At 38.8% G+C, this 14,694-nt stretch overlaps 1 protein-coding gene across 1 annotated transcript in view; it reads left to right on the forward strand.

Moving 5' to 3' along the window:
• Nucleotides 1-14,694, forward strand: part of rock2a (rho-associated, coiled-coil containing protein kinase 2a) — a 233,604-nt gene that overhangs the window by 192,374 nt on the left and 26,536 nt on the right. The window contains exons 25-27 of the mRNA XM_078541605.1: nucleotides 6,043-6,234; nucleotides 10,398-10,566; nucleotides 14,549-14,619. Of these exons, the coding sequence (XP_078397731.1) occupies nucleotides 6,043-6,234; nucleotides 10,398-10,566; nucleotides 14,549-14,619 (432 nt within the window). The remainder of the gene's footprint in view (nucleotides 1-6,042; nucleotides 6,235-10,397; nucleotides 10,567-14,548; nucleotides 14,620-14,694) is intronic.

Raw genomic sequence — 14,694 nt, forward strand, 5'->3', positions numbered from 1 at the left:
CCAATTTTGTTATAGGCCCCTAGATGTTAGTAAGGAGAGCTTTGCAGAATCGACTGGGCTGCATTTGCCTTTGTAGCATCCAGTGTCTAATTTGATGCTGGGCTGTCCATTCTTAATCAAGCGTTGGGTCATGGTTTGATACAACGAAGTAACTTGCAAAGCTATTTCAGAGGGCAAAGAATGTGGTATGTGCTACCATGAGTTTTTTTTTAGGCAACTTCCATCTCTGAAGATGATGGTTTGCGCTGTGGTGGGCAACTCAGTCGAGCATCGCCTGTTATGGCTAAGGAACCCCATGCTTGTTGGAATGACAGTTTCTGCCACATTTGCTGCAGATGAAGACAATGTGCTGAGAAGGTGCACGATTCCCTGGCCTCTTGTCTTCTCTGGGCCCTTTGTATTGTTATTTGTGGCTAAGGCAGCTCTTAAAGCTGAAATCCTTGGTTTTCTCCTGGAAATGCTGCTTTGGAATTTGAAGTCTTCCATAGAATTTCTGTCTGCCGTTTACAGTATGATAGAAGCAGACAAGGTTCAATTTAGTTGAGAGAGAAGAGACAAGCAGCTTTTTTGCTGCTTTGAGATGTTCCTTCTTTGCTCCAGAGTAAGCAGGGTTTTGTAATAAAAGAAATTTCAAAAAGGTGGATTGGATCACATGACCTCTCTGCTTGCTGTTTGAGTATTCCATAAAAGGTAATTGATTATCTTGTGCCTAGACAGACCTTGGCCTTTGTGTTACAGCCGAGGTGATTATTTTTTTAAATGTTCAAGACTGAATGACCCATTCTTCCATGTAATGAGCTAGGAAGAAAGTAGTAACACCTCCACAACAAAAACAAAAATAAAAATACCTGGAAAAACTCAGCAGGTCTGACAGCATCTGCGGAGAGGAATTCGAGTTCGTATGACTCTTCAACAGAACCAGGGTCCACCTCCAGGGTGGCCGTTGCCTCTGTAGACTCTCCACCCCTGTCTTGATAAAATGAGATGTAGCTATATAGTGATGCAAATAATTTCAAGTTTCAGTCCATTTTTCAAGTAATCCTTGACATCAGCAGGTGTGAAATTCCACAGGAGAGCTGCCTCTTTGGAATCCACGTTGGAAAATTCCAGAAAGTTGACCGACTTGCAGTTGTGGATATATCAGGTGGCCCCTGGTAGCTGTCTTAAGTCACTGTCTAGGTATTTAAAAAGTTCCATATGTGAGTCCAGCCCATGAAATTGTAATTTAATATTTGACATCAATACACCTCCAAAACTTTCCACACACTTACTCAGCTTGGACATAACAGCAGCAATTTTTGCAATGCATTTAGATAAAAGCAAAATACTGTGGATGCTGGAAATCTGAAATGAAAGCAGAAAATGCTGGAAGCTCTGAAGAAGAGTCATACGGACTTGAAACGTTAACTTGGTTTTTCTCTCCACAGATGTTGTTAGACCTGCTGATTTTTTCCAACATTTTCTGTTTTTGTTTGCGATGCATTTATTGATTTCAGCATCAAGTGACAGATTTTTAGTGATTGTGGAGCCTAAACATATGAAGCTGTCAACAACCTCCAGCATCACCTTGTCAATGCTGATAGATGGCAGTATGGCAACATCCTGGACCATGACATTTGTCTTCCTGAGGCTGATGGTCAGACCAAACTCTTTACAGACGTGAGAAAGCCTGTCCAATTGTAGCTGAAATTGTTCCTCTGTATTGAACGTTAGTGCGGCATTATCAGCGTAGAGCAAATATCTAATGAGGACTTGGCACACTTCTGTCTTGGGCTCAGATAAGCAAGACCAAGCAGCTTTCCATTAGTTCTGCTATATAAGTAGACACCCTCTGTAGATGATCTAAAGGCATATGACAGCAGCGAAAAGAACAATATGCCAAAGAGTGTTGGTGCCGGAATACAACCCTTTTTGACCCCACTGCAGATTACAAAGGGTTCTGATATTGCCCCGTCATAGTTGACCTTGCACATCATGTTGTCATGAAAAGAGGCGATCACATTGAGCAGCTTAGCAGGCAGCCAATTTTCTCCAGCAGCTGAAATAAACCGCCTCTGCTCACATGGTCGAGAGCTTTGGTGAGATCGATGAAGACAATATGTAGTGGCCTCCTATTTTCACGGCATTTCTCTTATAGCTGGTGGACTAAGAAGACCGTGTCAATTATAGATCTTCCAGTTCTGAAACCACACTGGGATTTGAGGTAGATGCATTCCGCCAGGATCTGCGGTCTGACAAGGGTAACAACAGGCAAATGCTTTTCCCATGCTACTCAGTAGGGAGATGCCTCGATAGTTGTTGCAATCGCTGCCCTTGTTCTTGTGGGGGCTCACAATCTTAGCATCATGCATATCCTGGGGTGCTGCCCCCTCCCTCCATCGGAGACACAGAAGTTCATGCAGATACTGCAGGAGTGCTGGTTTCCCAGACTTGATGAGTTCAGGCTGTATGTCATCAGACCTGGAGCTTTTCCACGGCAAATGAGTCAATAGCTTTACCAAGCTCCTCCACTGTGGGTTCAATACCTAGCTCAGCCATGACGGGCAGGCTTTGTATGGTGTCTAGAACTTCAATTGTGATAGTATTCTCCCAAGAGTACAATTGAAGGTAGTGTTTCACTTGGTCAAGTTCAGGAACTGTTAGTTTTTATCTGGGTAGGCAGTAAGGCTGGCATTGATATGACAATGACATTTCTGTTTTGAGCAAAAAAAATCTTCAAGAGTTGCATCCAGTTCCTGGTGCATACCAGGTAGTGATCTGTACCACAGTCAGCGCTGTGGAGGTGCCTGTATTGGCAATGTTTTTGAGAGAGTCACGTCTGATGATGATGATAATCAGATCCAACCAGTGCCAATGCCCTGATGTTGGATGTCTCCAGGACACCGTGTGAAATATTTTGTTCTGAAAGAAGGCACAAGCATCAAAGCTCAAGTAGTCTCTGTCTGTTCTCATTTATCTTTGTCCAGGCCATGATATCCGAGGCAGGAGGGCTATTCCTCATGGTCCGTGCCCACTCTTGCGTTGAATTCTCCCAGTAGGCCAAGATGTTCTGACTTAGGGATTCTGCTGATAACAATGTCAAGCTCCTTGTAGAACTGGTCTCTTGCCTCTGTAGTGGAGAATAGACACTCATGAATTTAACTGGCCCTGTTTGAGTTGAGAGGCAGATGAAGAGAACACGTTCTGAACCATTTTTGGGCAGTTCTATCGCTGAGAGTAGCGAGCTCCTTACAGCGAAGCCTACACCTTGCTCCATATGAGTAGTAAGAGCAATTAAGAGTAAGTTAGCACATGTGGGAGAAAGGAATATATGTATTTGCTGATAGAGTTAGAAGTAGAGATGTGGAAGCAAGCATAGATGCTACTGTAGGCCAGTTGGGCCAAATAGCTTGTTTCTGTGCTGTAGACTTCATGTAACACCATGAAGGATTTATAGGGTACAATATTCTTAAAGCACCTCAATTTTATCCCGGCCTACTCCCCCACCATCCATTTGTTTTCTGTATTGGAGGGAACACAAGCCTGGCCTGTGCCAGCTGCCCTCATAATTTAGCCCTGTTAGCTGTGGTAGAATTCTGGTGAATCTGCACTGCACCCCCTCTAAGGCCTGTAAATCCATCCTGAGGTGTGGTGCCCACAATTGAATGCAGTCCTCCAGGCATGTCCTGACCAGAGCTTTATAGAACTTTATAGAATTTTAGTATGATTTCCATCCCTTTAAATTCCAGTCCTCTTGAGATGGAAATCTGTCCCCAGTAACAGATTTCAGTTACTTCCCCACAAGAGATGTTAGACTAGTAGGTCTATAATTTCTTTCCTACCCTTCTTAAATTATTGAGGTGCATTGACAGTTTTCCAATCCAAGGCTAACATTCCATTAGCCTTTTTTTTTGTTTTTTTTTGTACCTGTTCACAAGATTTTAGTGATTTCTGTACTTGAACCCCAAAATTTATATGCTTCTCCACAGTTCTTAGATCTTCACCAATTATAAAATATCCTGATCTTGTGTCTGAAGTGGATAAAATCTTTGGTCAAACTTCACCTGCCCACTAACTTTGTCTATCAATGTTCCTTTGCAACTTTCTGCTTCCATCTACACTACTTATTGTGCCATCCAACTTAGTATCATCAGCAAACATGGTTATATGGTTCTCTATTTTTTCGTTTGAATCATTAATAAATATACGAAAAACTGAGATCCCTGTAGGGGTGTCAAACCTGCCAGTTGGAGGGCTTATCCATTGTCTCAACTCTGTCTCATATCTCCTTACCAATTCTCAATTTTTTCTAAAGTTTGCCTCCAATTTTACATGCTTCCATTTTTCTTAATGGTCTCTTGTGTGGAACTTCATCAACGGTCTCTGGAAACTCATAAATAATATCCTCAGGCACAGTGGTGACTTCCTTAAAAAAATTCAACTAGGTTAATTAGATATGCCCTACAAAATCCAAGCCAACTCTTGCTGATCAATTCATATTTGGCCAGGTTCTCGGTCAATCTGTCCCCAGTAATGGATTTCAGTTACTTCCCCACAAAAGATGTTAGACTGGTAGGTCTATAATTTCTTTCCTACCCTTCTTAAATTATTGAGGTGCATTGACAGTTTTCCAATCCAGGGTACAGCTTCTGAATCAAGAGAGTTTTTGGAAGATAATGACAAAAGCATCTACAGTTTCTTCACCTATGTCATTTAATTCCCTGGGGTAGGTGCTGGAGATTTTTCTATGTTCAGCTCATTATTTATGGCTCCCATTCACTTTTCAGCCCAAAGTCCTGTAAAATTTGCAATAGAATTTAATACCCATGTTAAAATTTTAACTACTACAATCCTAAAAAAAGTTAAATTAAATGTCACAGCTTGAGTTGATAAAAGTTAGCAAGTTTTAAAAATAAAGTACCAACTGGTTTCATTGCAATTATATTTCTGTAGTTCATCATTTAAACTTGGTCTTAGATGAAAGTTTATGATTTGCACCCCCAATGCCCATTTTGTTGATTGGACATGCATTATTGGTGTTACTTTACAGGAAAATGGAAGATTATAGGAAAGAATTTCAAGGACAGCACAAAATAGACAAGATTGCAGATATTAAAGAAAATGTTGGGAGAATCAGTTTTTCTTGTAAAATTATTCTAAGTGTACAAACCGCCAATGATTGCATGGTAAAGTGGATCAAAATGCAACTTTTATTAAAAACAAAATGGATAATTTCAATTTTTGAAATTTTATAATGGTATCTAATATTATAATTTGTCATTGGAGAGGCTTTTGGAGTGGAACTCATTTTCATTAATAAACTGCTTTGAGACATAGATGATACAAGCATATTATTTCAACATTAAGCACAGAACAAGGGTGGGTATTAATTTAAACCAGCCTCAGACTGGAGATTAGAAATAATTTATTTTGCTACATGGTACCGGTCATATAAGTAGTAATGCATTAAAAAATAACTAAATAAATATTTGATTTGGACCATAATTGAAGATTTTAAAGATAAGTATAGTTGGAGTCAATCATGAAATGAAGACTTTTTAAAATTCTTTCATGAGATGTAGGCTTCACTGGTTAGACCAGCATTTATTGCCCACCTCTACTTTCTCTTGAGAAGGTGATGGTGAGCTGCCTTCTTGAACCATTGCAATCCATGTGGTGTAGGCACATCCACGGTGCTCTTAGGGAGCGAGTTCCAGGATTTTGACCCAGCGACAGCGTAGGAATGGTGATACAGTTCCAAGTCAGGATGGTGTGTGGTTTGGAGGGGAACTTGCAGGTGGTGATGTTCCAATACAGTGGTTCCTTCTCGGAAATGTGTAAATGCCCTGCTAAGAAATGTAATTAAATAAAGTTGAATAATCTAGGTTATGCGGTTGATTAAATTTTAGGAATTTTACTCAATAATTGGACCATGGGGAGAAATTCTTCCACATTCTTCCACACATCGTACACTGAGTGAGTCCACAAGTGCAACAAAATAGTTAATTATTGGAGAAACTGCATTGTTCAATGGAAATTCACACAAAAATTATCATGTTTTAGGCTGTCAATAAATTAGCCGAAATTATGAATCGGAAGGACATGAAGAGGGACCATGGCAGACGTGGAACTGACACTGACGTTCGTAAAAAGGAAAAAGAAAATAGAAAACTGCAATTGGAGCTGAGATCAGAGCGGGAAAAGTTAACACAAATGATGATTAAATACCAGAGAGAGCTGAATGAAATGCAAGCGGTAAGATTGTGCATGCAGTTTGCTGTACAGCCAAAGTTAGATATTTTTGCTACTCAAGAATTCAATTATTTAAAAATGTTTGTCTTGAGGTGAAATGTATAGATGCTGTCCATATTGTTCTGTATCAGTACTTGTATTTTTGATTTAGTCATAATGACCTCTAGTAATCAGTTAATGGTGCATGTTTTGAGTAATTTGTTAAACTTGGTTCTACAGATGCAGTCCAAAATATAGAAAAAAGGAACAGGCAAGGATAGTAGAAATTATAAAACCTTAAATGTAGACAGTTTTCTCTATAGTTGCAAGCTGCCCTGTTTTGGGTTTGAAAATTTAAAAAGTAGTTGAAGGGCTAGTTGTCACAATGTTCTCATAGTTTTCATCAAATTGTAATTTTCAAATCCCTAAAATATTTCGGAATTGCTTGTATTTTATAAAAATAATGCACTAATTTAGTTTGTAAAATTGTGTATAATTATGTGTTTAATGTTCTTTCAATGTTGTAGTGTTCACTGCCAATATATTTAGGATTTTTGTTGAAATAGCAATGATAAAATCAAAGAATTTGTATGCTGAGTTGATTATTTCTCAGCGCTTTAAGATGAAAGGTATCATGTTTTTTTTTAACAGTAAAGATTTTTAAAAACTTGGACATCTTGAAATCCCTACTTTCCCAACTCGACCATAGTCTATTTTAAGCTAAAGAAGACATCAGTCATCTTTGAAATTACCCTAAATGGCTAAAATGTATGATTAATTTCCCTGACAGTTTGCGATATTTACTTGTTTCTCCCAACTTAGTAGAGCACCCACTAACAAAAAAATAATTCCATGCAGTTTCCCAGGGGGAAGAAACAGCTAGCCAATTAGGGATACTTGAAAGGTTTAAGCCTTCAAAATGGGAACTTGGCACTTGGTGCTATATTACCTCAGACAGTATCACTTCAGGCAATGTAAGATGAGCATTAGGAAAATCAGTTTAACACCATTTTTTAAAGTTGCTTAGCTTAAGGATGTGATTTGTTCAAATAATTACTGTGCATTACATGGTTAAGGAGAAATCATAGTTGCAACCTCAAACTAGCGAAGAACATCGTTATGAAAGTTCACTCAAGGCTAAGTCATTGGTGGAAATTAATTTTGGAGTGATTAAAATGGTGTATACATTTTCCCTTAGCAAACATGCGTTACTGAAGATTGCTGTTACATTTGATGTGTTCTTTGCTGTATTATATTTCTAGGTTGTACTATAATATACTTGGTGTAATCCTAACAATCTCTTTTCCTAGCAGAAAACCATAGATTACTGGGAAAGGTGTTATCAAATTTGATTATTACACATAGACTACACAATATGAATAATGTGTTGAAAGTGGAAACTCCATGATAAAGTCAGTCAGAAATAAATTTCTTCTTTCTCTTTCCTGCTCCCCTGCTTATGTTACACGCAAATATCTATGTGTCTGCACAGACAAGCACACATTTATACTGCATTAAGAAGAATGGAGTAAAAACAACAATTGTATCTGAGTACTATAATATGAGTGCGAGTGGTATGCTAGCACATTTTCAGTCAGCTGGTAACAAAATGAGCTGAGGTCAGAGTGAAAATAGTACTTGCATAACATGAATTTGGCTAGAGTAGGCCTGATTGAGAAGGAGGAATGTTGTGGTTTCATTGAAATTTAAGTTGATGACAATATAAATTTAAATGTAAGTTGATTAACATTCCTAGTAAGAATGATAGCTCAGGAAGGAACAGTGAAGCACAATTCCTGCAGGATGTGTAAGTTCTAAGTAGCAAATGTTAAAATGAGCAGAAACATGCGAGAAATTAGATTACTTGAAGCTGAGACAGAATTGAAGACGATCAGACATATTGGGAGGGGTGAGTATGAGAAGCTTCTGTAAGAAGAGCTTAAGGGTAGACAACCTGCTGAGAGATGGAGACCTTGCAGTTGTAGAGTCAGGATACTGGTTTCTATGCATAGGTCAGTGAAAGCAAGGAAGAACAGGCTAGAGCAGGAACTTTGAGAGTAAATATACTTCTCTCAACAACTTTTGAAACACTAACTTCTACTCTGGGTAGAACCCTTAAAGAGATCGCAACAGCACCAAAAATACATGTGATGCCTTGAAGAAGGTGGGGTAAGAATTAGTGATTCCGTTCGGAATGCAGTAATCATTTGACTTGATAGTTAATGGGTGGACTTATTTACAATCCACTTTGAGAGCCATAAATGCTTTGTTACCTCCATTGTGCTAGGTAGGGTAAAGGGCATTTTGGAAAGACTAAAGAAGATTATGTAAGGCGAGAGAGAACAGCCAATGTTTGTGGCTCACATGGGAGGCGTAATAAAAGAAAGGACTGAAGCCCAGAGAAAAGACTTTAGGAAATTGGGAAGCAGGTTTGTGAGTGGGGACTTTGAAAATGGTAATCTCTGGTTTACTCTTCCATCCATGCTGTAGAATTTAGAAAAGGCCTGGCATATAGAAGGAATCAAAGTAAAAGCAAATTGACTAGTTCTAAGCAAGATGAAGAATAACCTGCTATCCAGACAAAAAAAGGGGAATGGAATAGACTTTAAATTGGCAGAGACTCAGAAAACATTTGCAGTTAAATTTGTATCTTTATTGCAATAGTACTTCTTTAAATACAGATTTCTAGCTATTTTTTCACCAAAGACTTTAACAGAATCAAAAGTTCTCACTCTGGAAAAACAGGCCCAGGACTATAAATACAAATTTTGTTAAGAGTCTGGCCTTGTGACTTGTTTATGGTCACAGAATATGAAAATCTAATTGGAAACTGTTTTCTCCTGAGTTGAAAAGACAGGTTTACAACTGATGGGTTCGATATTATTTGAGGAATAAACACCTAATTGCCTTAAAATCTGCCTGTTATAATTTCGGCATCTATCATCAAAGAAAACAGCTTGTTTTCTTGTTCCAAGACAAAGTTCTTGTTTAGGATTCACGTTTCGTAGCAATATTTTGTAGCAATATAGTCATAGAAAGATATATTCTGTAAATATATTAGTGAAAAGAAAATAGTTAAATATGAGGTGAGTCCCTGGGGACTAAGTGAATAGATGATGAGCAGAAATTGGCAGGATACTTAACAAGTAATTTTTTTGTATGTTTGCATAAGAGATGGATATTGGGGAATTTGGCATAGCTAATTTACATTACCCTCAAGTACCTTGGGGCATTTTTTTCTGCATTAAATTTACAACCTAAATGCAAGTTGTAGAAGGAAGGAATCAGAGCAGGAGTTAAAAGCAGCTTCTGAATAGGTAGCAGTCCCATTGAGTACTGTTCTGGAAACTTTCTGTTCATTTTGTATACCAATGACTTGGATATAGAACAGAAAGGTGTGTTTGTAGAGAATACTAAAATAAGAGAGAAAGTAAGTGATTCCGATGACCAGAGGGAGATAGAATTCGATGTGAGTTGTACTTTTTGGGGTTTTAGTAAATAGATTCTTGGGGCAAGTTGGCCAGTGTAGAAGAGCAAATAGATCTGGGGATTCAGTGACTGTATCAACTTTTTAAAAATAGGTGTGAAGAAGATGGAATAAAGGATTTGGCACATGGGATTAGGGCTACACTACATGAACCTCTTGAGCCAAATGGCCTCGTTCAGTGTCATAATTTTATTTATCTTGACAGTCATATATAAATATTTGAAGCAGAGGTATGTACAGGGCCCTAGGGAGAGAGCAGGGCACTAGGATTAAATGTGGTGATTGATCCAGCAGAAATACATTGGGCTAAATGGCAACTTATATACTGAATAGGTCTATTATGCTGTGTCCATTCTACTGACAAACATATAAAGTAGTTCTACCATATAAGGACGAAATTTCATTAGCATGCAACCTGACCTTTTTTGGCAGCTTATTGTGTGAGTTGAGGGTTTAAAACATCAAACTCTACTTTTCCATGAAAAAAGTAGGACCTGCAAAATTGAGGGCAGAAGGCATTCTTAGAAATGAGAAAGTAAATAAAAATGATTTGGAAAAACAATGTGAGCATTTTATTAATGTTGAAATGGAAATTTGGGTATTTGTAATAGCTCTAGAGTAATATATTTGTGTTGTTTTTTAAAGAATTTGCTGGGATCTGTAGGTGTAATTCACTTGTATAACTTTAATCTTCCAACAGCAAATTGCAGATGAAAGCCAGGTGCGAATTGAGCTGCAGATGGCACTAGACAGCAAAGACAGTGATATTGAACAACTTCGTTCTCAGCTGCAATTAGTGCAGGTGGGACTTGACACTACTAGTATTGGCAGTGGGCCTGGTGATGCAGAAGCAGATGATGGATTTCCTGGTATGTATGTTTTTATTTCCCCAAAATGAGACTTATTATCTTTGGGTATTGAAGTAATTACCTTTAAAATTCAACAAATTATTCCATTAAATAAAGCCGATGTCTTGGTGTATGATAGCCTAATAAAGGGAATTATGCTAAACTATGTTTACGGCCTTTGGAAAGAAAATTATACCTGAGAGATGTTTAATGTATTTTGGTTATTTTTCACATTTATAATTAGTTTCTGGTTACTTTTCTAACACATATTGTTTTAAATCCAAGAAATCGGTGGTACGTTTTGAGTTTGTTTTTCCTGTAATGTTTTATTAAACATTGCTTAACTCCTGAATTTGCTAATATTGTAGAAGCCAGGATACTGATATTTTGGGAGGATTCAAAGGAGAGCAGTATGGTTGATACTAGGACTGTTAAGTTATGCAGAGGGGCTTATGGAACTGAACACTTTTCATTGGTGGAAAATAGATCCTGGTGGCATTAAATACTGAGCGTTGTAGATAATGTTGATGTGAACAAACTAATTTGCCTTTGAGTGAGAGGAGCAAAACTAGAGGACATAGGATCAGAGTCAGTGAGATTAAAAAGAGATTTGAAAGCATTTTTCTTTCCCGATAAAATAGTGGATATGTAGAATAGACTTGTGTTAGAAATATTTGATATGCCAATTAATTGCCCCCCGAAGGCGCAGAATAAATATCAGGTTGGGTGTAGGACTCGGCATTTTAGGATTGGGTGAAGGGCTATTTCAAAGCATGGTTCTCACCGTAGCAGAAGACCTTTGATTCAATTAGCTTGTCCATTAATTCCTTTATTGCAAGGTATTATTAATCTCTCCATAAATTGTCATGACTACAAAAGTGCTGAGCTATAAGGAAAACAAGTAGTTCAGTTTGTGAGTGCAAGAGTGTTTCATGTTTTTGGGAGCAGGGGACGAAATGGCCTGATATGCCTTTCAACACCAGAAGTCTCCTATAGATTATGAAGAGGCATTTAAAGTTTTGGGTCATTTGATCTGGTTTGGCCTACCCTTGCTTAAAATAAAAGCTGTTGCTTTCAGGAATAGGGAACATAAGAAAAGTAGTTGTGAAACTAAACAAAAATCATATCCAGGATTAAATGATCACAAACATCTTCAACAGACAGCACCTTTTCACTGTTGCACAAATTAGAAATCATTGTAAGACTAGGGCTAAATACATAAAATATGCAACAATTCAATGGAAGAGCAAAATAGACTTGTTAAGTTGTACTGAGAGAGCCTGAAGCAAATATGTGTTTGGGCACTCAACCCGTTCCTGGTGGACATGAATGCACAGCGCTAGTTAGGTAACAAAATGAAATGAAGTTTCACTCTTACCTCAACCAGTGTAGAAATTTAATATTTTTTTAAGAGATGTGCCATTATTAAAGCACTTTCAAAACAAAGTTATTTTGTGTAGCAATATAAAATATAGCTGCATTTATCAAGCTACAAAAACACACACTACAGACTTCAAAAATTTGTATTTAACTTACCTTTGCTCTTCTTTCTGCTACCTGATTATTTCTGTTCAGGTTAGTTTTTTTATTTTCTAATTTTTTTTATACTAACAAACTATGTAAAATATAAATCTTTTCTACTTGTTTGTTGCCTTGGTTTTCTCAGTTCGTATAACTCAGTCCCACACAACGGAGTCCATGACTTTTAGCTACAAACGCTCTTCCACCTCTGTCACCCTCGCCACTAAGCCCTCTTATTCTTACCTTTCTGATTCTGAGTCTGACTCAGACGAAGACACAGAGTCCATTGTACGTCCACCGTCTGATCCTGGCTCTGATCCTGATCTTGAACCTGATTCTGCAGGTGACATACTGCATGTGACTTGAACGCCATTTGCTTTTTTTAAAAAAACTCTATTATTAGGGTTTGTCTAACAGTCTTTGTAAATGCAAAGATTGAGATGCCAAAATGTTGTTTGAAATGGAGTATGCAGGCGTATGAAGAAAAGAAAATATTACCTTTATAAAAAGCTATCTCTTAATCTTTTGTACTGGCACTGACCTGTTTGTAGGAGTTAATTTTAATCAATACTTTCACCCAAAAGAGCCCGTGCAAGTCTTGAAGTGTGACTTGCTTATTAACTTTTAATTGAAATCGTTGCATGGCTGATCACCCTAACCTCTTGATTGTTAATTATATGGCTTTTGTTCTGGCTTATAATGCAGATTCTAGGATCATGCACGTTTTACCTTGTTTAGATAAGATAATATTAAAGAGAATCCCATAATTCAGTGGTTAGCGCTATTGCCTCACAGCTCCAGGGACCCTGGTTCAAATCTAACCTCGCATGTCTGTCTGTGTGGAGTTTGCACATTCCCCCCCCTGTGTCTCTGTGGGTTTCCGCTGGGTGCTCTGGTTTCCTCCCACCGCGCAAAGACGTGCTGGTTAGGTGGATTGACTATGGTAAATTGTCCCCCCCCCCCCCTGTGTGTGTGTGTGTGTGTGTGTGTGTGTGTGTGTGTGTGTGTGTGTGTGTGTGTGTGTGTGTGCGTGCGCGCACGCGCGCGCGCCCTGTGATGTACTGGTGCCCTGTCCTGGGTGTACCCCGCCTAGCGTCCATTCCTTGTTGGGATAGGCTTCGACTCCCTATGACCCTGAATTGGATGAAGCGGTCTTGGAAAAGTGAATGAGTGAGAATCCCATAATTTGGACAAGTTTCAGTTCAAGAATTTTATGGACTTGTCAAATTTTAATTATTTATAAGAAGTTTTGGGTATTATTGTAACTGAGTGCATAGTGTTTGTAGTAATAAACGGTGAGGAAAAGCTCCAGTTCAAATGAGGACTGAAGACAAAATGGAATGTTCTGCAGGTTTGACTTCTAAATTTCTTCAGTTTAAGACAGGTACATAAATTGATACTCCGATGGAGTGTGAAGATGTGCTTCCAGCCTGACAGAAATTTTCGAGGATTTCTGTTTATCAGTAAGATGGGTTACAAGTTCTGACAGCCTTTTAAAATTCATTTATGGGATGTGGGTGTCGCTGGCCAGGCCACCATTTATTGCCCGTCCCTAATTGCCCGTGAGAAGGTGGTAGTGAGCTGCCTTCTTGAACCGCTGCAGTCCATGTGGTGTAGGTACACCTACAATGCTGTTAGGGAGGGAATTCCAAGATTTTGACTCAGCAACAATGAAGGAATGGCGATATACTTTCATCCAGGATGGTGAGTGAATTGGAGGGGAAAGTCCACGTGGTGGCATTCCCATGTATCTGCTGCCCTAGTCCTTCTCGATGGTAATGATCATGGGTTTGGAAGGTGCTGCCTCATGAGGCTTGGGGAGTTCCTGCAGTGCATCTTGTAGATGGTACACTCTGCTGCCACTATTTATCGGTGGTGGGGAGAGAGAATGTTTGTTGGCAAGGTGCCAATCAAGCGCGCTGCTTTGTCCTGGATGGTATCAAGCTCCTTGAGTGTTGTTGGAGCTGCACTCATCCAGGCAAGTGGGGAGTATTCCTGACTTGTGTCTTATAGATAGTGGACAGGCTTTGGGGAGTCAGGAGGTCAGTTACTTGCTGCAGGATCCCAAGCCTCTGACCTGTTCTTGTAGCCACAGTGTTTATATGGCCAGTCCAGTTCAGTTTCTGGTCAATGGTAACCCCTAGGATGTTGATGGTGGGGGATTCAGCCACGGTAATGTCATTGAATGTCAAGGGGTGAAGGTTAGATTCTCTCTTGTTGGTCATTGCCTGGTGCATCTGTGGCATGACTGTTACTTTCCACTTGTCAGTCCAAGCCTGGATATTGTCCAGGTCATGCTGCATTCTGACATGGACCAAGAAGTAAAACTGATTAGTTTTCTTATATTTAGAAAATGTACAAAATACATTGCTGGGTGTAAAAACTGTCAGGAAACCAAGTACAAATAGCACTCCATTGGATTCCCAGAATTTTTGATCAACTGCCAGTGTATTTTTTTCATTGCATTTCCATTGTTTTTTAGAATCCAGATTGGAAGGTTGGCTTTCCTTGCCCATGAGAAACAACACAAAGAAATTCCTATGGCGAAAACAGGTGTGTTTTTTCCTTTCAAAGTAGATCCCTTTAAGTGTTTATCTGGATTAACATTCATCAGCTTGATAAAATATG

The sequence above is a fragment of the Cetorhinus maximus genome, chromosome 5, assembly GCF_964194155.1.
Source record: "Cetorhinus maximus chromosome 5, sCetMax3.hap1.1, whole genome shotgun sequence".
In the NCBI taxonomy this organism is placed as follows: domain Eukaryota; kingdom Metazoa; phylum Chordata; class Chondrichthyes; order Lamniformes; family Cetorhinidae; genus Cetorhinus; species Cetorhinus maximus.